Source organism: Pleurodeles waltl, chromosome 2_2, assembly GCF_031143425.1.
Source record: "Pleurodeles waltl isolate 20211129_DDA chromosome 2_2, aPleWal1.hap1.20221129, whole genome shotgun sequence".
Classification (NCBI taxonomy): Eukaryota; Metazoa; Chordata; class Amphibia; order Caudata; family Salamandridae; genus Pleurodeles; species Pleurodeles waltl.
Genome location: NC_090439.1, coordinates 717,205,547 through 717,231,474, shown reverse-complemented (window position 1 = coordinate 717,231,474; position 25,928 = coordinate 717,205,547). Strand labels below are relative to the sequence as shown.

Sequence of the window (25,928 nt, the reverse complement as noted above, 5' to 3'; positions counted from 1 at the left end):
ACTGCTGTAGTGAGGACATGAGCTTTGAGTTTTAAAATGTTCTTCTTCTTCTATCTTCAAGGGTATACTAAGACCCAGTTGCACCCCTTCCCTATTTTAAGAGGGTGAATTGAAAGATAGTATGTAAAACTCAGGCGTTTTACCAGTTTATTCCGGGCTGATGATTTTTTATGATGGCATATACTACCTATGCTCTTTTATGGGCCTATCTAATTCAGACTCTTATGCCAATGTCGCACTAAGGTAGTGTTCGAAAGAGTCTATGGCAATATCCTTATTTTAGGAAAAAGATCTGAAAGATAGTATATATTACTCATGGATTTTATTCGCCTGTCATAGGTGGACGATTTGAACGAGGGAATGTATTGTTTATGGACTGGTACTTTCACTCCTTCATTGATTTTAAGTTTTTTTATGATAGTGATTGATAATGCGCTGTGTTTTAACAACTGGTGATGGGTTTGCAGAAGTATATATCTCAAAGGAGTTTGTTGATTTTATTATAATGGGAGAGGACATTTCTAATTGCTTACACAGAGGTAAGTGGTGATATATGATGAGAAAATGTATCTGTTTACTCTCTCCCTGTGCTCTGCAGATTTTATTCTTACAGTGTTTTATATATAGCAAGATATGATGATTTTGATGTGGGAATGTATTTTTGGTCGTTTATAATATTTACACCCTTTAATGTTTGTTTGTGCAATGATTTTAAGTAATCACGCAATAAAGCTTATTTATGTTTATTCATATGGTTGCCTTTGGTTTTACCATATTGTAATATGCTGTGTGGCCCTTTACAACATCTCTAGGGGGACTCAGCAGTACTCAAACGGTCCCAAGTTCCTCAAGTACAGACAGTAATTAGTTTGAGGGGGGCAGGCAAAAAGGTTAAAGGCCATAATGCTAACGTTGTCCTTTCCAATGCAACAAATGGATAAACATCATGTGTCCTCCACACTGCACCGTGGTGCACATGTATGGAAGATGAAGGTTGGCAGTCTACTCTCCATGCACCGTCAATCATTTGTCATGAAAGCAAAGTGGGATGCAATGTGCCTGTCACCTGTCACCACATTGCCAAGCATGGAGGCAGAAGAGGGTATTTTCCACATAGTGGAGAAGTTGAGGGGTACAGGTGGGGGATCCTCTCACTAGGGACCTAGCAGGTGGATTCCACCCAACCAGTTTGTGCCCTCTTCCTAATGCAGTGGGGTAAACGAATTTCCTTCATAATCCACTTCTCCCTATTAGATGAACTGGCTTCACCTGTGCCCTCGGACGACAGTCTTGCTGGTGCCCGTAGTCTTTCCACCACTCAAGGGAGAAGCCCCTCCATTTCACTATGTTCTTAAAGGTTACTTCCGCCATGGGAGAACGGAGCGTCCTCCTCGGTTTTCTCCCCACGTCCACATTGAAGCTCACTCCTTTCTGGGATGCTGCCTGTCCCCTGACCATATGGGACCAATGATCAGCACACAGACTAGGGGCCTTTCTTGATTCAGTTTTCTCCCCAGTTCAGCACCTCTTCTGCGCCATGTGTGTGGGCCCTGCCTCTTCTTTCAACCAATAGCTAGTTCCCAGATCTAGGCCAGTCTGCTACAGTGCAGCAGATTTTCAGACTAGGCACCAGCCATACAGATCCCCTGGCCCACATCCCTGGCCTCGTCAAATTATGTAGCAGAAGCAAGCAACGTCTCAGCCTCCAGACAGCAAGATCTTCTACCCTAGAGCAGCTGTGCCTATGATGGAGAGCTCTGCTAATCGTCCTCCATTCAAGGATACCCGGGGGGGTAGGTTTGGCATACTGATCATGGCTGTAAAGGAATTAGGCAGGATTGACATAAGGATGACGGGCGGAGGACAAAACTTCACTCCACCTCTGCTATCTTGCTGGCTAAGCCCCCTCCTTATGTAGTGTTCTTTAAAAGTGTGCCTTCAAGGCCTTCTTTAACTGGAGCAGGGTTAGGCCGGTCCTCATGGATACCACAATGTTGGTCCAGATCATGGGTACATAGATGGTGGAGATGTGATCATGTTTCTTCAGGTTCTTGATGATATGGGTTGCGGTGGTTAGGCCAGAGTGCAATCTGGTAGGCTTTGGAGCAGGGCATTTCTACCATACAGTCGCTGGTGTACTGTTGTGGGTCCATTTCAGTTAGTCGCTTGGGCACAGTGATAGCTTAGCTTAGGCTTGCTGCTTGTGCCCTTTTACCTAGTAATTATGCTCTGTATTACTGTATTCCATTTTTATTCATTTTTTTTATTGTTTCTTTTAGTGACACTGCTTTATTTCATTATCAGCTGCTATTCTGCAAAAGCGTCATCATTGCTATGGGTGACATACTTTGCATCACGTTCTTTTCAACAGAATGAGAGGCACACAGAATAATATTTTGTATTGCCAGCCCCAAGACTGCATAAACAGTCCAGTGTTTAGGTACACACCTGCATCAGGCTTCTGTGTATGAAAATAAATATGTCCCCTACAAAAAACATATTTTAGGACAAAGGGCATTAGAGGGGATTCCAGTAATAATTTCCATCCATACTGCATGCCAGTTTTCGGCCGACCTCAGCCTTGTCTCCACGGATCTTGATCTGGGGACTGGCGGCCTGACCTTGTGCCAAGGTAACGGTAGGGAGGGGTGTGTTTCTCATGGACACTGTACGGACAGATTTGGCTTACATCGCCATGCTTTCGCTTAGTGGCTAGAGATTAGGCTTTTAGATAGGAACTGTATACTCGCCTGGCTTCTGTATCTGATCCATGCTCAGACTTGAATCGCACCTAGTTCCCAGTCAAGCACACCAGATGTCCGCGGTTGGCACGTAGCACTTTAATTTAAAACTTTAAAAATTCATATGTTCTGTTTCTCTTATTGGATTTTTGCCATTTTGGTGTGATTTCGTTCATTATATAATTGTCTTTTTATGAATTGGAGTTACTTACTAACTGTTCTGACTACTTCTAAATGCTTTACATATTTCCTTAATAAGTATGCCAGCTCTGTAACATAGCTAGCACTGGGTTAAGCACAGGTTTAAATTAGTGTACACTTTACTGACCCAACAAGAATAATGACATTATAACTTGTTGTGGACAATGATCCCCAACTAAATCACTTTCTCACAGATGTCTGGTGCAGAGGAAACTTGAAAGTAAAGTTGTGTATTGTCAGCATATTGGTGAATACTGATGCTGTTATCAGTGAATAGAACTCCAACAAAATAAACAAAAAAAGATCCAACTTGAGTATACAGATGATGGGAGACCGTATGGATTCCTGAGGAACTCCACAGGTGATAGAAATCGTCTGGGGCCTGGAGGTGTCAAATTAATTCTGATTTATCAAAAGAAGTGCAGCAACAAAGATTCATATTGGGTCACAAAATACCAAACTGGTGAGTCTACATTATAAAAAAATACTATTTATGTGCTGACTTATAAATATATACTCTTTATAAGCAGAAATGTCTTTACTCAATTCAAAGTATCAATATCCTACATTTTCTGGCCCCCAATGCTTCTCAAGAGAGCTCCCCATCAAACTATCACAAACCATTCATTGGTATTACAAAAGTGATGAACACTAGTTACTGGTGTGGGAAACTCATGTGAAGGGAACAACCACCAATAGGAAAGAGATAGTGTGGAACTGCAACTTGGGTACTTTTGGTATCAACTGATATTTAACTCTTCTGTGTATGACAAGTACATTTTTACTTAGAATCTACACAGTGACATATGGTGGAGACTGCACCCGGTACCAATACTGGACAAAAATAAGGTGCATGCCTTTAGTATGTTTTTGGAAGCATCAATATCACTACGAAATATCAGAAAGATCAACTTTAAAGCCAGGAATGCCTGAGGGGTATAGAGGAAGGGGTAATTTGCTAATCAATATGCTGAGAATGTGCTCTCAAGCAGCAGAACCAATGGACCTCACCAGTGAATAAGTCATTCACTTTGATAGAGTGTTTGATGGTGAGGGAGAGGAGCTTCTTACTCAGCACAGGAATGGAAGCATGAAGACGTGGTTCCCTGAGCCTGATGCCAATTACTCTACTATAAGGCAGCTGTAAGAGCTTTCCTGTCTCATTCGGAGAAAGCCAACATGATTCCAGAAGGCTGGTCTAGTCAACAGATCACCAACATGCCATATGTAGGTATGCATAGATAAAAAAGGTTTCATACACAAAAGAGCTTCAAAGCAAGATACATGAAGCTCAGACACAGGTCTGGTCTTTGTAGAACGAGCACTCAAATCTCATTGCAGATGAATGTCAGTGAAGGAAAGACATGACAGAAGCACAACAAAAAACAGAAAAAGAGAGGAAAAATTCCTTTTTTGAAAGCATTCACCTATGTGTATTTACTAAAAGACAGTGCTGTCACACCACTCAGTTGGTGTGTTTGGTGAAAGATATTGAACTAAGCAGTGAAGCAGGGAGGTGTAGAATGCAAGAAGGACCTTGGGTACACATGTTGACAATTCATTTATCTTTGACTTTACTATTAATGTTTATTCAATATAGGCATTTCAACTAGTGGGGACGAGTCCCAAAGGGCAGAAAGGCATGTGTTTGAGAATCTCTTGCTGGGGGAACAAGCCAAAAAAATATAAAAATAATTCACTGGCAGAAGGGATGAGTTCAACTATTGCTTTTTCCTTTGAAAACATGACAGAACCTCTTCCATTTCTGAAGCGCAACAGGCCATCTTTCTGTAGAAGTGGAACAAGTAGAGCAAGAGTCAGAGAATCGTTTTTCCAACACAAATTCTAGTCTGCTAATTCTTAAACTTTTCTCTATTTCCCAGTAAATATAGGTGGCAGGATCACTTAGCTAGCAGATTCACCCCCTGAAGGACATTTAGGTAACAAGATGGCGAAAACAGACCCTAATGATGTATACTTTTCAAATCCAACATTCTGTGCACATCAATACTTTTTTAATTTGGGATACAATATGAAACAGGACCGGGGAACCAAAGGCAGCCGTGGCAAAAATGTACAAACCGGCCCCTCTCCATTTGTCTTGTCACACAATCTCTGTCTCTCCATCCATTCATTCATTCATTCATTCATTCATTCTTCACTCTCTGATCCCTTTCTCTCTAATTTCCCCCTCACTCCGTTTCTTTCTTGAAGCCTTCTTTTGCCTGCTGCAATTAACCTCAGGGGAGCTGGGGAAAGTGACCGAGACACCAAGAGCGGCCATGAGCTTTCAAAGCCAGCCTCTAAGGGCTCCAGTCAACCAGCAGGATGCTTAGTGGAATAAAAGGCCAGTCCAGCCCTAACACAAAGGAAGAATGTGGCTGTAACATTCCCGTGATCATACAGCCAGTTGCCCCAACCCGTAGTGAACATTTTACATGTATAAAGAGTCAGATGATCACATTTGAATATGGCATGCTGGTCATGAGCCAATGACAACCTTTTGCAAACTCATCTTTCTCAGACAGCAGATTTTTTCTCTGTATGGGGTTTCACTTTATATTGAAGTCAAAAAGCTTTATTTCACAAATCAATATTGCAGGATTTGTCGTGTAAACAGACTTGCCATTTAAAGCTCCCCAAGAAGAAACTGCATGTCATAAGAAAGGGACTATACTTTCTTTCAGAAACCAAACACAACAGTGAACCTGCTCATCTCATTCATTAAGGTTATGTTCCATGGCCCCAGCATTACAGAGCCTTCAGCAACCAGATATAATACATCTCCAGACTGGGCTAAGACTCCAAAGGGGAAACCTGCTGATATCTGGAAATGAATCGTGGGCAGTGCCATATCTCTTTGAAAGTCAACTATCGCAATACAACTGCATGCAATCTAACTGGACAGGGGACCCAACATTATCAGCCTTTAATCTAATGAAGTGGGTGGCGCCAGCAGGGAGCCAAATTATCAGTAACTCTATGGAGATACTAAATAGCACTTGGCAGGAGGGAAGTCCTTATGCTTCATTCTGCTCTTCATGGGCAATATTTCTAAGTCAGGAATTGAGTTTATTGCAGAAAGAACTTGTCAGAGATAATCAAAGACCTTTGGAACTACTGTTTGGAAAGCAATGCAGGCTGCACATCAAGGTATTAATTCCATACATTTGGTACTGATGGTATCTGAGAGACTTTAGTGATTCAAAACTGGTTCTTAGGATTTCTAGATCTGACAAGTCCCTGGTGTCCCCTATAAGTGAATTGCTCCGTCTCTCAGCCAAACAGTTTTACAAAGTTGTCAGATTGAGACTGGACTCTGATATGTGAATTATAGAAGGATTTATCATAGATTGGGGTCCTCTCAGGTTATCCGTGCATCCACCACTTCAAAGATGGTTGCTTCTAGTTTTAGTGCTTCTCTGCTGCCCTGCCCTAGCCTGGCCTCTCCACCACTATTGGCATTTATCATGCATGTCCAAAAGAGTCCTCCATATGTCTTTCTAGAAGTCCTATTTGGTACATCCAGGTATTCACATGTCATGATAATCCAGGACAGATCCATCTTGTATATTAATGTATTTTAGGACTGCTCAGTCCTTAAAGGACCTTACGTCAGAAGCTATGCAGCTAACCACCAAGCCTGGGGAATTGAGGACCAAAAGCACAAATCATCTGGAGCAGTCTTGCTCCACTGATCCTTCAGTAGGAACCTTTAGCACACCTCTACTACATAATAGATGTCTATTTCTAAGATTGAAATTGAACTCCAAGTCCTTTATGTTTTTCAGGCATTCCCATTGCTCAGTCTCTTCTGCTACTCTAAACTTTCAGTCATTTGGCCTATTGGGTGAAAAGGCTACACTGCTTTGACTTTTATTTTTAAGGTAGGCACTATGCATGGGGCACTAAATCCTCTACAGTCTTTTCACTCAGTAACTGAATAAAGGGCTTTTTAAATTCTACAGCTATGATCTTCAGGGGTTTTACTTTGAGCATGGTACTCAACACGTTATACATGAGCTTTAAATGTGTAGATCAAGTATGCCTTCTGTCCTACCAAAATTATGTTATAATTGCACAGACCAGACAAAATCCTTAAAATATATTAAAGACAAATAGGAATTCAACATAATTTTGTGGCATCTAAAAATCTAAGTAATTGGAAGTAACAGAGTAATGGCCCATCCTGATTTAGTATGTTTAAACATTTCAAGATCAATATAAAGACATTTGAGTAATCTAAAATGCGTACCTTGGCTGACAGTCTTTCCCAAATAGGAAGGGACATCCCTTGAGTAGCTGGATCAACTTCACCAGTTGTTCGTATATGTTTCTATGGATAAAAGCATTCAATAATCAAACACCTCACAAATATTTTGTCATTCAGTTGTAGCTAAAAGTGGGTCTTTGCATTCACAGTGAATTATATTGATTAAGGGAGACATATACTTCAGAATGTACAAGACAGTAATCACTTGTTAGGATGAGCTAAATCATCAATGGTGACAGTTAAGAATGGCAGTCTTCACTTCAAATTTTCTTTAATGAAGTCAAAATGTAACTAAAACAAAAGACTGATTTGGATATTTCAAATTGCTTGATAAGCATTGTTGTGTTTTAAGTGATTTAAAATAATATTGAAGCTGGTCTAACAACCAGAGTGTAATTGTATTTATATAGCTCTTACTACTCCTGACTAGGCATTGAAGTGTGAGGTGCCTAGGTGGCTGGTGGGAGAGAAGCTTTACTTTTTTACTCAGAGTTAATCTGTGCAGAGAGGGTGAAGAACACCAAATGGTGAAGCCGATGCTGTTAGAGGATCTGCCCCTGACTTCCTACGTAATGCGTCAATGGAAATGGCTGAGAGTTTCGGCTCAGTGGATAATTGAAATGCAATGCTTGAACAGATAAGCGAGTTCTCTTGTGGTGCAGAACCAAGACTACGCTTTAATTCAGAGGTCCATTTAATTTCTGCCAGAGACAATGCACCTATAAGGTTTACTTCCTGGGTACTTCCGCAGCTTCGTCATAGCTCCCAAAGCATGAAAAAAGGGATACAAAAGAAGAGAAACAAATTTACTTCAGGTCATGTTGCAGCTCAACAACATTTTCAAGATTCAGAGGAGTTCTAGGTATCCAGTTGGGTAATGCTTACTCGAGGTTAGTACCTCTTATCACCTGTACAGGAACCAGCATTCTACCCCCAAAGGTATCAATTGTTAAGTCTCTCTAATGGAGAACTGTTTGGAGTAACTGAGAGGCACGTAGCACATACTTAGCGGTTCATCCAAACTTTTATTTATTGTGGCATCTGAATCATCTATTTAGATATTGCTGTGCACACAATACTTTATCTTGCTGTAGTTTTAATTTTTTTCATGTATTGTGAAAAAGTATAAATGAACAAGTACTTAGCTTCTGTAAAGCTTTTTCTGGTGAATACAGTATCTACCTGTGGATTCCTCACCTTTTGAATACTCCCAATGCGCCACCATTCGTCGCAAATTTTCCTTTCTAGCTCGCCACATTGACGAGGACGTCACAATAGAACGGCTCCGCCCGCGACTCCATCTGACATCATCGGAGCCATAAGAAATCCTCACAGGCATGCTGACAACAGTTGCACCCACTTTTTTTCATGCCTTCGAGGCGAAATGGTGAACAGCAACATCGCAAACACAGCATGTGCGAACTCAACTCACGGATTTATACACTTTCATATATAAACATACATTTTATATGTACAATTTGCAGCATATATTTAGTATATACAACAATTTCCTTCTTGGTATATTCACACAGGCAACGGGGAGGTGGGTGGGTCAGTGAGGAACCTACAGGTAGATACTGTACCCACCAGAAAAAGCGTTACCAATGGTAAGTAACTTGTTGTTCTGATGAATACCTATGGATTCCTCACCTTTTGAATAGAGTTCCAAATCAGTTCCACACTAGGAGGTGGGTGCCTGTCTGCCTATACCAAGAAATCATATAGCACTGTCCAGGCAAAATGGCCATCTCTCCTCACTTCTGAGTCTAAGTAGTAATGTTTTATGAAAGTGTGGAGGGAAGCCCAGGTTACTGCCTTGCAAATGTCAACAACAGGTACACCTCTAGCCAAAGCCGAAGTAGTAGACTTATCCCTGGTCAAATTAGCTCTAATATCCTCAGGATGATCTTTCTTTGCCAGCACATATCATATTTGGATGCAAGGGATGACCCACCTTGACAACCTTCTTTTGTGGATGGCGTTACCCTTCATCTTATCTAAGTAGCCAATGAACAGTGATCGTCAGTATTAAATTTGCTCATCCTGTCTATGTAGAAGCTCAGTGCTCTCTTTGGATCCAGACGATGCAGTCTTTCCTCCTCCTTAGAGGGATGGGGTGGAGGATAAATGGACGGAAGGGTGATGGACTGCTCCAAATGAAAAGAAGTCACTACCTTTGTCAGGAAGGCCGGCATGGTTCTCGAAATCACCTCGTTGCCATGGAAAGCGGTAAACAGGGGTTTTACACTCAGAGCTTGCAGCTCACTAACACGTCTAGCCGACGTGAACGCTACCACAAAAACATTTATTGTAAGGAGCCTCAACAGGCCACTATGTAACGGCTAAAACGGTATACCCATCAGGTAAAATAAAACCAAACTGAAATCCCACTGAGGCATTATAAATGGAGTGGGAGGAAACATATTAGTCAAACCTTTAAGAAACCTTAAAACTATAGGGGACTTACACAAAGAGGGTTGGTCAGGCAAACAAATAAATGCAGACAGTGCAGACAAATAGCCCTTCACTGTCACAACTGCACAACCTTGTTGCCCCAAGGAAAGAGCAAATTGCAAAACATTGGATAAGTGGGCCTTTAAAGGGTCAACATGTCTGTCCTCACATCCTTTGACAAGCTTGGCCCATCCACCAGCATAGACAGTTTTGGTGGAATGTCACTTGGCCGATAAAATAACATCCACCACTTCAGGGGGGAGAGACAAGGAATTCAGGTTGCCCCGTTCAATTTCCAGGCATGTAGGTGCAGACTATGGAGGTGTAGAACCCGTCCCTGCGAGAGGAGGTCTGCCCTGTGAGGTAGACGAGCAGAGGGCACAATGAGAGCAGTAGGAGGTATGTGTACCACACCAGATGTCGGCCAATATGACTTGGGCCTGGTCTTTGTGAATATTCCTCAAAATCAGAGGAATCAAGGGGATGCGGGGAACGCATAAAGTAGCCGGGTGCTCCAGCTCAATTGAAACGCGTCCCTCAGGATTCCCTGCATCGGATACTGGTAGTTGCATAACTACAGGCAGTGCGCGTTCTCACAAGTGGTAAACAGCTCTTTCTGAGGGGTCCCCCATAACAGACACCACTCGGCTGAAAAGTGCCAACTGAGACGGTCAGCACGAATGTTGAGGACTCTGGCCAAATGGTTTGCTACAATGCAAATCCGATGGTCCTGGGCTTATACAGCCTCTCTGCAGAGAAGATATGACCCTACTCCTACCTGCTTGTTGATGTACCACATTGCAGTAGTGTCTGACCGCAAATGGAAAGGAGGAAGGCCTTGACAGCCAGACGTATCGCCTGCAACCCCAACAGATTGATATGAAACAACTTTTCTACCGGAGACCAAAGACCCTTGATCTCCAGATCCCCCATGTGCTCCCCACTGTAGAGTGGAAGCATCCGTTAGGACTGTGTGGTAGGCAAAACAGTCTTCCTTGTGTTAGGTTTCCGTCCACAGACCAGCAATGAAGATCCGTTGCAGTGCTACTGGAGATCCTTATTGACTCCTTGAGATTTCTGTTGTGTTGAAACCACTGCTTGTGGAGGCACCACTGGCGAGCCCTCATGTGCCAGCGTGCATGAGTGACCAACAGAATACAGGAAGCCAATAGACCAAGCAGATGTAAGAACATTAGGACAGGAACAAGCACTCCATTCTGAAACATTGGAATCATAGATTGAATGTCTTGAACCCTCTGTGGAGGAGAATAGGCATGATTCACTATGGTGTCCAGTACCGCCCGATGAACAGGGTGCACTGAAAGGGCTTCAGGTGAGATCTGGGGACATTAATGGAAAACCCCAGGTGGAACAACAGCTGGGTTGTCAAATGCAAGCGATGATGCACCAACTCTGGAGATCTGGTTTTGGGCAACCAATCGTCCAGGTAAGGGAATACTGGTATTCCCCACTGCTTGAGATGTGCAGCTACCACTGCCATCACCTTTGTTAAGACTCGAGGTAAAAAAGTAGGATCAAACGGAAGGACTGTAAACTGGTAATGCTGAGACCCTACCGTGAACCGTAGGTACTTCCAGTGCGACTGGAGGATGGGAATATGAAAATACGCATCCTGCAAGTCTATGGAAACCATCCGGTCTTCTCTGTAGGGCACAAGAAGCACTTGTGCTAGAGTCAGCATTTTGACTTTTTCCTGTTTGAGGAACCAATTCAAAATCCTCAGGTGTAGGATTGGCCGTAAATGACCATCCTTTTTGGGGATCAGGAAATACCTTGAATAACACCTGTGACTCCTTTCTTGCTCTGGAACAAACTCTAGCAGATGTAGCAGCAGCAGATGTTCTTCTGACTAAAAACATCAATGGGGAGGAAAATGAGGGGTAAACTCCAAGAAGGGAAGGGCATACTCATTTCCTACAATGCCTAACACCCAACTGTCCTTTGTTATCGACTCCCAGTCTTGAAGAAAATGAATCAACCTCCCTCCCATGGGTAAAACATGATTGTGAAGGTTGGGAGAACTAGGGTTGCTTCCCTCAAAGGTTAGCAGAGAAGTATGATGTAGAGGAGGAGGAAAGCTGGTGGACTGCACCACATTGCTTAGCTCTCCCACAACCTGCCGGATCTATATAGGGGGTTGGCAGATTGCTGTTGTTTCTGTTATTGGAAGTGCTGCCTCCCACGAAAGGAGGAGCTCTGGTCAAACCCCCCCTAAACCTATGCAAAGGTCTGTAGGTCATGGAGAGTGTCTGAAGACCTAAGGATTTGGCAGTGGCCTTGCTTTACTTAAATCTCTATAAGGCTGAATCTGCCTTGGCCCCAAAAAATCTGGATCCTTTGAAAGGAAGATCCATTAACCTGGATTGCAAATCCCGGGAGAACCCCGATCCTCTCAGCCAGGCATGCCGCCTGTTGGCGATTGAAGTCCTCAAGGCAGAATCTGCTGTATCAAGGCCTGATTGGATCACCTATTTCGCTGCCACCCGACTGTCCTGTAAAAGTTCTGCAAAGTGACTGCACATTATGCAGCAGTTTGGGGATGACTTCCGTGGCTAAATCCACCACCGAATGTACCTGCCCAACAGGCAAGTGGCATTCACAAAGTTCAATGCCATGCTCACTGACGAAAAAAAATCTTCTTCGCCTATTGTTCCATTCGCTTCAACTACTTGTCAGCAGGAGTCGTGGAAAGGAACCAGGTGCAGGTCTTGAAGACCATTACGCCTGTACCACCAGGTTTTCTGGAGTTGGATGCTGGCTTAAAAACCTAAGGATCTCCTGGTGCTGTCCTATATCTCCTGGCAAAAGATTGTGAAACTGCAGGAGTGGAAACAGGATTCTGCCACACATCTAAGACTGGTTCTGACACAGCCTCATTGAAAGGCAGCAGAGGCTCTGATGCCGCAGAGGAAGAACCTCAGTTAAAATATTTGAGTTCAGCTCAGTAGTGGGCAGTGGCAGTTCCAGTAGTTCTGCTGCCTTCCTAATTACCCCATGATACGAGGTAACCTCTGGAAGGAGTATGCCCCCAGGGGATAATAATTCCCTTTCAGGAGAAGTGTCTGGCCCACTCTCCACCTCAATGCCTTCAAACTCCTGGGAAACCAACGGAATCTCCTCTTCTTCTAGGTTCTGACTTTGCTGGTTCTCTAAATACTGCTGCTCCTCCAAGAGCCTTAAAGGCTTCCCTCTCCTTGATCTCAGCCTGGATTCCAACTGCGGCATTGAAAGAGAATGCACCTGTGTTGAAGAAGCCTGTTGTGGTGCAGGCAAAGCTCATGTTGGCACCAGGACCTCTTCCTGAGCAGGGGGAGAGTGACGACACCGGAGGAGATATCTCCAACCTCAGTATCAGCACCGGTGGCACCGATAACTCCTGCGCATCAGATGATAAGTGTTTTTCTCTGCGCCATTACAGGCCATGGATACAGAGCTGGAGGCATGAAAAGCAGGAAAGGACCCTGCCTTTATGGCACTGGGAAATCTCCCAGAGAGAAGGCCAATGGACCTGTGGGGCCCACCAGAGAGGCTCATTGCTCTAATAATAACATTATACATAGCATTTAAAAAGCTGGTAGGATCCATCCCTGGGGCTGGAACGTCGAAGACCTGTGGGACGACGACTCATCTCAAGGCCTGGATCTATGATGGCCCTGCTTCTCCTTTTTAGCCTTCGCCAAAAATAGCTTTGCCTCCTTTTCCTTTAGACTCTTTGGGTTCATGCGCTGACATGAAGAGCATCCTCGGACGTCATGATCCGAAAAAAGACACCAAAGGCAGTTTTCTTGCGGGTCTGTGATCGACATGTGACCGCTACACTCTCTACAGGGTTTAAAGCCTGAGTTCTTTGGTGGAGACATTGTTGCATAACAAAACTTTGACAATTAAAATCCCATCAAAACTGTGTAACCCCACCAAAAGGTAGAAAAACCATTACGCATCGAAGGTGTGAAAAAAAGGGAACTGTTGTCAGCACGCCAGCGAGGATTTGTTTGGCACCAGTGACATCAGACAGAGTCACATGCACAGCCATTCTATTGTGATGTCCTTGACGTGGAGAGCTAGAAAGAAAAATTCCATTGAATGCTGGTGCATTGAAAGTATTCAAAAGCTGAGGAATCCACATGTAGATGTATCCATCAGAAATACATTTTTCTTCATATTCAATTGTTGTCCCTTTCAAGATTTTTATTTTTCAATAGCATATTCATTTATATATTTTAATATCCCCCATCTTTATAGGCTACTAGCAAAAACCCTAATTCTGAGACAAACATTTATATTTGATTCTCTCGGTATCACCTTCACAAGCAGGTTGATGAACAACATAGCCCAGATTTGCTTCCATGATATTCCCACTTTGATATGACATTAGTCATGTGGTTAGATGAGGGAACAGGACCCCATTCTGAATACAAAGGGTCTGCTCTGAGGCCACTAATTATAGAACATACTTCTATAAAAAGAGATGATTCCTGTCAGTACTGTTCCCAAAAAGAAAGAAAGAAAATTGTCAGCTGCATCTGCCTACCAATTGACAATTAAAAAGAGAATGCAAGACTTCTTGCTATGCATAGAAATACCAGAAATGGGTTCCTAAATACTGAATAATGAAATGGCCCTAACCTTGTGTTGGAACAATAATGTTTGCCCTACCCCCAATCCATGCCTAAGAGCCCCTAAAACACTAGGGAATGTGCATGACTCCCAAATACCCTATCCTAGGGCAAAAGAGTGACATACTCACAAGGGAAACGCAATCTTCACCAGTCGGCTCAGGCCAGTTTATCAGGCTCCCACTGCAGACTAGTGTCTCAAATGGGTTGTTTTTGGAGGACGGGGAAGGGGAAATGAGGGGAAGGGGCTGGGGCAGAGGTTCAAGTGGGAAACCAGGAACATCTGCTGCAGCTAACAAGCAACCTACACCTCCCCAACCCAAGCCAAACCCTGTCTGCCCCTTGTACCCCCCTCACTTCTCTCCAGCAGCTCAAAAACTACTGTATCCTAATGTTGTCACTCACACAGCACATATCCATGTAGCTAGGTGGGTAAAACTCTTTACCTCTTGCAGACAGCCTTCAAGAAAGCACAACTGTCAACCTGTGTTGCTTTTGTACAATGTACTAAAACTGCTTGGTTTTGCTGCTACATGCCCCTACAGCAATCAAACCTAACCCCAGTCTACTGGGAAAAAATCCAATAAAAGGAAAAATATACTTCATGGAACTACTTATGGTGATTCCAGCACTCTTAGTGTATGTTTTCCACACTTCACAACTATGTGGTAACAGCTGCATGGCTTTCAGTACCAGAAAAATAGTCACTAAAGATGCTGCTTTAAACTTTTGGTAAAGGAACCAAGAATGAGTTCTCTTTCCTCAGAAACTGGCCCCCTCCCAAAACCTCCTCAAGCGCCTCAACATAGTTCAATACCTTATCTTCCTAATACGAATGGCTTGTGCATGGTATTCATTTAATGGAGGTGTTTAATGAAAGAAAAAATGCAAGAACCAAGAGTAGCAGAAAAATCATGTAGTTCCTTTTATTTTTCTTAACTCTGTTATTTGGTTTGTTCTTCTTTCTCAAACTAATTAAAATGGATTTCATAATCATAATGCTGAGAGGTAGGAAGTTGCAGCCAAGAAACAACACTTAAAAAAGACAACAGGGAGCTAAAGTGGCTGTCCCATTTATTTCTGCAATAGATTATCTCGTTTGGTACTTGTTCTGTGTAAGACCTGACAACCTTATTGGCGTCAACCCCAACTTTTTGCCTGCCTCCCTACAGTTTTTTACTCTGTTTTTGCTGGTTTTAGGATTCTGAGCACTTTACCACTGCTAACAAGTGCCAAAGTACATATGCTCGGTTCCTTAAAACATGAAGACTTTGTCTCATACCCATTTGATGTATTTAACTTACTTGTAAGTCCCTAATAAAGTGCCCAGGGCCTGTAAGTTAAATGCAACTAGTGGGCCTGTAGCACTGATTGTGCCACCCACATAAGTAGCCCCTTAACCATGTCTCAGGCCTGCTATTGCAAAGCCTGTGTGTGCAGTTTCACTGCCACTTCGACTTGGCAGTTAAAAGTACTTGCCAAACCTGAAACTCCCTTTTCTCCACATATAAGTCACCCCTAAGGTAGGCCCTGGATAACCCACAGGGCAGGGTGCTATGTAGGTAACAGGCAGGAAATATACCTGTGTGTTTTATATGTTCTGGTAGTGGAAAACTCCTAAATTCGTTTTCCACTACTGTGAGGTCTCCTCCTTTCATAGGCTAACATTAGTGCTACCCTCACATACTGTTTAAGTGGTAGGTTATGATCAGAAAGGTGTAGACAGGTCATATTTAGAGTGGCCAGAATGGTAATACACAGGCCTGCTGACTGATGAAGTTGGATTTTATATTAAATTATATTACTATTTTAAAAATGCTACTTTTAGAAAGTGCGCATTTCTCTGCACTTAAAATCCTCCTGTGTCTTACAGACCGTCTCCGATCCATGTCTGGGCTGGGCTGTTTGACAGCTCCCTTGTGCATTTCACCCAGACAACCACAAACACAGGATGCTCAGTCACACCTGCACACATCTGCATACTGAATAGGTCTTCCTGGGCTGGAAGGGTGGAGGGCCTGACACATTTAAAAAGGACAGTGGCCTGCACTCACACAATGGACTGTCAAACCCCCTACTGGGACCCTGGCAGACAGGGCTGTACTGAAAGGGGACCTTGTGCACTTCAAAACCACTCTTTGAAGTCTCCCTACTTCAAAGGAGCTTTTGGGTATATAAACTGGGCCCCTGACCCTACCAACTTAGACACTTCCTGGGACAGATACTCTGAACCAGCCCATGCAACCCGCAAAGGGGAGCTGCCTGGCTGCCCAAAAGACTCACCTGGACTGCTATGCTGTGAAGGACTGCTGCCTTGCTGTTGCCCTGCTGGCCTCTGGTTCGGTTGAGAAGGGCTCTCCAGGGCTTGGATTGAGCTTGCCTCCTGTTTCCTGAAGTCTCAGGGCCAAACAGACTTCATCTCTGCAAAGGAACTCCTTGTGTGGCGAACATCGATGCACAGCCTGCCTAGCAGTGAAGGAATCACCGCATCACCGAACCGGAACGACACAGCCCGGCTCCCCGAGTGGACCGAACTTCGACACACAGCCCCCTGGATTGACACATCTCCGAGCTGCAAAAACGCAGTCCAACTTCCTGCGGGAGGAATTAACGCAGTGCCTGCTGTGTGACAGAAACCCTGACGCATCGCCCACTGGATCGACGCAGCCCATGTGACTTCGTCCTTCATGCCCAGGATTTCCACTCATTGTCCCTGGGCGTCAAAAGACCCCGCATAACGAAGAGGATTCAAGCCTGCATGCTGGAATTCGATGCAAAGTCTCTGCCGCTTGGAAAATAATCGACGCATCGTCTGAGTGCGCCCAGAAATCCGACACACACCTTTTGTTTTTCCTACGTCTCCTTCTCTGCTGTCTCCGTGTGTGTAATTTTGACACATACCAGATACTTCACACTTGCAACAGACACTTGTTGCTTTTTTGAAGACTCAAGGCTCTTCTTGTAACACAAGTGATATTTCAACTTGAACTTATCAAATCTGGATCATTTTGACCTTAATTCACTCAGTTAAATATCTTATATTTGTCTAAACCTGTGTGGTGTTTTCACTGTGTTATTGCATGATTTATTGCACAAATGTGTTACACATTGCCTTCTGATTTAAGCCTGACTGCTCAGTGCATGTCATGAAAGTTACAAGAAAGTTGTAGAAAGCACCCCTTAGGAAATGTTCTTGTTTTCCCTGACAAGAGATTTACTAAGTACAGTGATCATTGACAGATGGTTCCTGGGTAAAACCCACTGGCTGAAGACTGAGTTGTGACATGATTGTTTTATCTGTCATTCCAGAGGAGCACAATACCTTTTTCTCAAGGTGCCCACCTGGATACTGATTTTCAAATGCAGTTGAAAATCTAATGGAAACATGAAGTTTTGAAACACCCATATCTATTGCTGTACAAACATTCGGTACAATGAGAAAGGTAACGCAAGCATTTGTTTTAATACCCAGTTTAACAACAATCAATTCACCACCCTTAAAAAGATAAAGGGCTAAACTGGCCTTGCCAGGATTCAATCTTGTGACCGGATGGTTGCAGTGAACAGTAAATCGTATTACACCTACTACAAATCACAGTCTTCACCTAAAGAGAACAAAGATAATTCAGGATACAATGCTACTGGAACTATACTTGAAAGCATCTGCTACAGTTTTCAAGCATTCATGCATCTCACACTAAGTGACTATGATGACACTGCAATGTCACTAACTCCCACCAGACTCTGCCATGTTGATGGAAGAGACTTAATATTTGCCGTATCTATGATTAAGGAGAAAGTTAAACATTTTCACATTTGTTGCTCTTTTTGTGTTGTTGACTCCCTGGGCCATGTATATGGCTCACATTTTTCTGACATGAAGGAAGCAACTGAAACACAGATATGCTGGTACAAGCCTGTATTCCTCTACCATAATATTTTTGGTTAGTTGTATACAGTGCCAACAGATTGCTACATACATAGTATATCAAACTAAATCCATATGAGCTAGTTTTCCCCCGCCTCAAAATGGAAGCTGTGGAAGTTTAGGTTGGGCTTGAAGACACAATATTTCTGATTGGGTAGTATATGTTGCATTTCTGGAAGCCATAGAAATCTTTAGAAGCAGGCGGGAAAGGTCCAGAGCATATGAACCAAGTCATATATACGCTGTTTCTGCTAGATGCACCCCCAAAGTGTAACATTCAAATACACATAATCTGGTATATCTATAAAACAGTACAACAGAACTATGAATAAGAGTAATTTGCTAAATGTGTTACTGTTGTAGATTCTGCAGGACCTCCACAAAATACATGATAATTTGAACATCGGCAAACTAACTTTCAAAGGATTCAATGAAAATAACAAAGCAAACGAGTGCGTGATGCGTGAAGCAAACACAGCCAAGCCATAACAGATGACGGCGTGCATGAAGACAAAAATATCATGAGTATAACAAACATGTCATGAGTATGTCAACTTGTGCTAAGAAAGCCCATTACAACACACACAGACAAATGATTTCAAAGACATAATGCTGTGCTTTTACGTGAATCACTAACAAACAACTTGTTAGAAATCAAGGAAAGCAAACACTGCTGCAAGCATCCTACCTTTCGTCTCATACGCGCATTATCCTAGAAATCAGGAAAATATGATTGACTCAATCAGGAATACTTAATTTGTAAGTGAAACAGAGCAAAGACAGAGAACATTAAACAAGAGTTTATGTAAGAAGCATTCAATTTCTGAACGCAGTCAGTAGCAAGAAACAAATTTGACAGCAAGTTACATTTTATGCACCCATATATGTTGCCATTACTGGCACACGCAAAGAAATCAGATATGTATGTTTACACATATCTTTCATATTTGTGTTAACGTCCCATCAAATAACGCTCTATAGGGTTAGCAGTTTCTTTTGTAATAAAGTTGCATTTAAAACTAGGTTAAGATGTTTCAATCAACACTGACAGTGTGGATGAGTGCATACAGGCAATGAGGTTCTGGAACACATGTTGGCCCCAGTCTAAATAACAACATAAATTGGGATCTGCTTGCAAGGTGGCTAGAAAGCTGCTCCTTTTATTGCTTCTTACTTGGCTTCCCGTTTTAAAAATGTTGTTTATTTAGGTAGTGATTATTTTACTGTTTACCACAAGGTTGTCTTTACAACTCTTCTACTTGACATTCGTTTTCACTATATTATTTACTTTGCTTTGTAAGTGTGAATTATGAAAGTAAATATATATATATTTATATGTGTTTTTTTCCCAATGAAAACAGCAAAGGCTGCAGGGACGTTATAGTTAGGTTCTGATTTACTCATACAAAACCTTAAAAATTCAGCAGTTATAGTAAGAGTAATTTTAAGTAACTATAACTCGCGCCCCCACACGCAGTTTTTTTGCTTAATTAATTTGACTGTTAATGCTTCACTTATATTTTTAATAATAATGTTATGGAAGTTCAAATGAGTGCAGTAATATCTGGGGTAACTGGCAGTGCATGGTGAGAGCGTGAGTTATAGTTACCTTAGGGCCAGAGTTATAGTTACTGAATTTCTAAGGTTTTGTACGAGTAAATTCAGAACCTAACTATGACATCCCCCGTAACCTTTGGATTATTTCCGTGAATTTCTATGTTTTTTTTTTTAAAATTCTATTACCCAATTATAACATCCCTGTAAAAAAAAAAATATATATTATTACTATACGGTAATTCAATCACCACCGCGCACAGCCTTTGGCCATGCAGCCAACCCCCTAAAACTACCCAACTCCGTGCCATGCACGGCCTTTGGCTATGGGCAGCCGGTGTTGCCTGCAAGGCCGGTCTCTCTGGGCGTGAGAATAGGTGTGAGAGGGTGGCTCTGGGTGTGAGAGTGGGTGTGAGAAGGTCCATGTGGGTGTGAGAATGTCTGTCTGGGAGTAAGACTAGGTGTGAGAGAGTTTCTGGGTGTGAGAGTGACTGTGTGAGTAGGTGTGTGTCTGAGTAGGTCTGTGAGTGAATGTGTGTGGGTCTGTGAGTGGGTGCATGAGTGTGAGTGGGTCTGTGAGTGAGTGCATAAGTCTCCAAATGGGTCTGCAAGTGGGTGCGTGAGTCTGCGAGTGGGTGTGTGAATGTGTACAGGAGTCTGAGTGCGTTTGTGAGTGCATGAGTTTCTCAGTGGGTCTGTGAGTGGATGCGTGAGCCTGAGCTGGTCTGTGAGAGCCTGCGTGGGTGTGTCAGTAGCTGCGTGAGTGACTTAGCCTTAAAGAAGCCACACTTGCCCGTTTTTCCAACAAGAGTCCGCAGTTTTGTACAAAATGTCTATTCAACTGAAATACTTTCTACCTCTAAGTTAGTAAGTGCTACCTCGTTGGTAAATGTCCAGTGTGTATTCTACGCTACAGTTGCGTAATGGACCACGAGGAAATGTCTCTATGTGACATTGTGTGCGACCTTCTGTGCGTTTAACAATGCGATTGCTCCTCATGCGTTTTTTCCCACAATTCTGTGATAACATAAATCCTGCTATAGAGAGGCCAACAAGACTAAAAAGACAAATCTCCACCAAACCAGGGTCCTTCCTCTAATCTATATGATGTAAGTGCTCCTTTGTTTTGTGGGGAAGTCCTCATATTCCTGCCAATTTTGGTGGCCGGTGCCACTGTGTTCATGATGGCGAGGAATATGAGGACTTTCCCTGGCCGCATCTCTCAGGGCAGGGAAAGAGATGAAAACCTCTGCTTGCAGCAGGCGAGAGCACTGACAAAGCTCCTGCCAAGTCAGAGCAGTTATGTCCAGGGGTGGACGTTATAGTTAGGTTCACACTTAACCCACACAACCACAGAAATTCAACAGTTAAAGTTATACTTGTAATTATACTTATGCTAAGAAACTGTAACTTGTGGCCTAAAGTTACTTAATGCGCAAGTTATTGTTTCTTCAAGTAAGGGTAGCTATAAATACAACTATAACTGCTGAATTTCTATGGTTTTGTGTGGGTAAAACGTTAACCCAACTATAACATCCATGTAACTTTTGTTTTTTCAGTGAATTTCTGTTATTTTTAATATAAATATATAATTACTGTCTGTTAATACAACTACTGCAGGTTCTTCCTCCCCCTCACCCCCCCCCATTCGGGTTTGGATCCTCCCCTACAGATACCGGCGGAGGATCTGCATTTCTAGATATACAAACTTTTATTTCTTTAGTAACACCAAAACTATTGAACAGATTTACACCACATTACTTAAAGGACTCTTTCTGGACCAAGAGTTATATTTCGCCAAATTTGGTGTAAATCCTTTCAGCCATTCTACCTGTAGTTAAACAAATTCAAACTACCTATCGAGATTGCAAAGCAAACTGTTGGATGAATCTTCACATAATTTTCAAAAGTAGTACACCACTTACTTCAGCTTGTGTATTGAAAGGTTGGGGAGATTTGTGAAGCGGGGGCCGGAAAAAAAAAATGGTGGGGGGGGTGGTGGGGGGCAAGAGGGCGGTGGAACACATATTCCCCATGCAATATCCATGGGGATTTTTAGACACAACTACAGCTGAACCGCTGAACTGAATTATATCAAATTTGGCCGAAAACCAGCTCTTGATCCGGAAAGCGTGCTTTTTAGTGATTTGTTGTAAAACTGCTCAAACGTTTTTGAGATATTAAAGGAAAAAGAAATTTGCATATCTAGGGACACAGGTCCTACGCAGATACGGGGAAAAGCAAGGATCTATTTTCTGGCCGCTACCTGAGAGAAAAGTTGCAGCTGCCAATTATTTATCGGTTTGTGTAGTGGGGGAAGGGGAATAAAAATGACGATTGAGATAAGGGGTCAGAATAGAGGTATCCTGACATCATAGGACAGATGGAAGGCTCCCTGAGGGACCCCTCACGGGCACAAATTGTCTTTTTTTTTTTTTACACAGATCCACAGACCCCCAGTGTAAAGCCACAATGCATTTGCGGATCTGGAGGCCAGAGAAGAAAAAAATGCATGCACTCACTCACTCAACCAACCAACCAACCAACCCACACCGCCTAGGGTAGGAGGCATGCAGGGGGTAAGATGCAGGACCTTTGGCTGTGCACGGCGTGGCGCTGGCAGCAGGTAGGGCGGTTGGGGCAGGGCCCGGCTGCTGGCCAGGCCCCCAAACACCTATTGCGCACAACCTTTGACCGTACGCAGCGTAGTGTTGTTAACATGTGGGGGGTTGGGCACAGGACCACTGCGCACAGCCAAAGGCCATGTGCAGCGTAGGACTTGATGAATGTGGGGGGTTGGCAGCAGGGGTCGGTCAAAAAAAAAAAATATATATATAGAAATTCACTGAAAAAAAAAAACTAAGGTTATAGGGACGTTATAGTTTGGTTCTCAATTTACATAAAATTTAGACAAAATCATAGAAATTCAGCTGCTATAATGAGTAATTTCAAGAAACTATAACTCATGCCCCAAGGTAACTATAACTATAACTTGCGCCCTCGCCATGCACAGCTAATTACCGCAAATATTACATCATTCATGATATCTTCTATGGCATCACTGTCATTATCACTACAATATTTGAAATAAAATGATTGATGTGCATGGCAGAGGTGCGAGTTATAAATACCTTAGGGCATGAGTTAGTTTCTTGAGATAACTATATTTGCTATACGTCTATGGTTTTGTGTATGTAAACGCACAAAACCACAAAAAATCTGAATGTTATAGCTAGTTATTTCACATAAATTCCTGCCTTCTCCGGTCCAATATGCTCATACTGCCCTCAATTTAGCTTCATGTCCCTCCTCACTCCACCTGCCCTTTGTTGCCTACTTCTATGCCCCATCATTGTCCGATTGCTGAGCCTCTGTATTTAGCTTGCCGCCCTACCCTTCTTCCCTTGCCCTCCAATGTCTGTGTGCATGCACCTGCTCCCTCTTTTTTGTCCATCATGTTCCATAGACCTGCCACTGCTCCTCCTATCTACTCTGAGTCTTCTGTTGAGCTGCATTGCCCCTTCCACCTGCCAAGCATGGTCAGATGGCTTCCGCCTGTCCCTGCCACCTCTACCCTGCCTGTCCGAGTTCAATGCCCCTAACCCCTCCCTCCTGTCCTCCATGGTCCATTGTGCTGCCACTACCTTCTGCCGTCCATGCTCTGTTGTGCAGAAACTGCTCCCCCTGCCTGCCCTGCGTTGTCTGTTGTACAGCCCCTTCCCCTGACCTCTCTTGACTCTGTCCAGCTCCTACCCCTTCCTTCTGTCCTCCATGGTCGTTTGTGAATGCCTCTGCCAGCTACCACTTACCCACCATAAGCGTTGTGCTGCCACTAGCCCTCCCACGTGCCATGTATGGTCTACGGTGCTGCCACAGCCCCTCCCACCTGCCCTGTGTGGTCAGCTTACTACCCCTGACTCCTTTCCACCTTCCCTTTGTTGTCTGCATGTATGCCATTATAGTCTCACTGCTGCCCTCCAAGATGTGTTGTGCTTCCAGTGCCCATCTAGCTTGCCCTCCCTGGTCGGTTTGCTGCACCTGCCCTATTGCCCCCAGCCCTCCGTTTTCCATGTGCAGGCCCTTGTCCACTCACCTGCCTTGTCTGGTCCATTGTTATGCCCCTGCTCCCACTCTCCTATCCTTGACGGTCCGTTATGTTGCAACTGTCCCTCCTGTCTGTTCGGTATGGTCAGCTTGCCACCCTTGTCTCTTTCCCCTCTGCTCCCTGATGTCCATGTTGGTGGCCCTGTCCCCTCCCTTTTGCTTTGGTCTGTTGTGCTGCACTGCAGTCCTGCTTGCTTTCTGTGGTGTATTGTGCTGCAATCCCTAACACCTGGACTATAAGGCCAGTTTGGTGCCCTTGCCCATCTCCATCCTGCCTTCTTTTAACCAAGTCCCTATCCCATTCCTTCTGCCCTCCGTGATCCAATGTACCATACTTGCCATCATTTGGAACTTTGTAAGAGGGAGATTTTGAATGCCCTCACAAACTATCCCTATCAAATACAAAGGAAGTGGTTCTGAGCATTCAGGTCAAAATTCACTAATTTTATATGGAATGGATGACAACACAAAGTGGCTTTTAGTTCAGTGCGGACATCTCCGTATGAAGGGGGGCTCGGGGTCCCGGATCTATATATTTATTACTTAACAGCTCAGGTGGTACCTATAAATGATTGGGTTGAGGGGGCTGGGATGACCGGGCATACCAGCTTGAACAGGGTGGGATTTGGTGGCCTGCTGGGTATGCTTTATGGAGACAAGATTCCTGACCAGACAACTTCATGTACCCAGGGTTGCTGGAGGGCGGCCCTAATATTAATAAAATGAGACCAGCACTTTACTCAAATGACCCCACTGTGGCATGGGGAATGGCTGTACCAACTTACTACATTTAAGGGGTTTAATCGTTGAGACTCAATAGGGATCACCTACTTGGGGGACATGTACACAGGGGGTAGCCTTCTGTCATTCCAGGACCTGAGATAACAATATGGGCTGCACAAGACAGTTCTTTCGATACCTGCAGCTGCGCCACGCCTTAGGGGCCCACATTCCTTCAGACACCCAACTCCCTGACTATAACCCACTTGAGGCAAAAATATTAACTGGGAAACTGGGGAAGAAAGCAGTATCTCAAAAGTATAGGTCACTACTTACGAATGCCCCGGATGCCCGACGAGGAGCATACCCTATGATAAAGAATGACACCCTTCTGGGTGTGTGAGAGCTTTTGCTCCTGAGGGACCAGAACTCTTCGAGCACCTCAGACTTGAACCATACCTATTCCATTCTTTATCTTTTCTTTAAAAGGAACGGCATACCCTTGTTGTGATATTTAACCTAGTTAGGAGAATGTATGCTGGATCTATAAGTGCTCCTGGTCCCTTTTTTTGTAGATGGTTACTGCTTTCAGAACCCACATTTCAAGAACACTAGTTGCTGCTTGGAGTTGGGGCATAGTCAAGAAGATAGAGACTAATGTATTGGCTGTTATTGTTAGCTTCCAGGACATTTGGAGCTTGAGTAACTGTTGATAGAATTCATGGACCTTGAGTGATGCTTGGCAACTCCTCTAGCTATTGAGGGATGTATGCTGCTTAGAGGACTGAAGGGGCTAATAGGTTTGGTTCAGAACACAGATGAAGATGCAAGGTTCACTGTAGACTCTTAGGGTGCGGACAGCAGAGGTTTTGTTTTTTGTATTCTATATGGGTTGAGATTCAGGTGCAGGGATTGTAGATTGGTTCTAAGTTTGGTAGATGATCTTGGTGCTCCTGGAAGATCGTGGCTGCAGTGTGGTGAGGGCACTTTGGGTGCCATTGTGCTTTGGTATTGGAGCCCTAAGGCAGTTGAAGAAGGCCACTGTGTTGGTTATTGGGGTTGGAGGACTGGTGGGGAGTGGGAAGGAGGTGAAAGGATGTAGCCCAGTGCTCTTTCCTTTCATGGCCGAAAACTGCTTTCCAGAATCAGCTTGCTCCACTCCTGCCCTGAACATCTGAGTTTAGTAATTTCCAGCAGCATAGTTATGTTTTTCTTCTATGACAAGGACACTGATATCAAACGTAAGAGAGGAACTCCTGCGCAAGAGGCTGGGATAAATCTATTACATGTTCATTTGAAAAGCTTTACACAACGTC

General features: G+C 43.6%; 1 protein-coding gene across 2 annotated transcripts in view; it reads right to left on the bottom strand.

Annotated features, from left to right (window-relative positions):
- The window catches only part of CSPP1 (centrosome and spindle pole associated protein 1), a 976,424-nt gene that overhangs the window by 880,874 nt on the left and 69,622 nt on the right, over window positions 1–25,928 (bottom strand). Inside the window, exons 5-6 of one of the 2 annotated variants that reach the window (XM_069220290.1) lie at window positions 18,923–18,946; window positions 7,198–7,278 (exon numbers count right to left, since the gene is read on the bottom strand). In XM_069220290.1, coding sequence (XP_069076391.1) covers window positions 7,198–7,278; window positions 18,923–18,946 — 105 coding nt within the window. The remainder of the gene's footprint in view (window positions 1–7,197; window positions 7,279–18,922; window positions 18,947–25,928) is intronic. The other variant, XM_069220291.1, reaches the window with a different exon arrangement.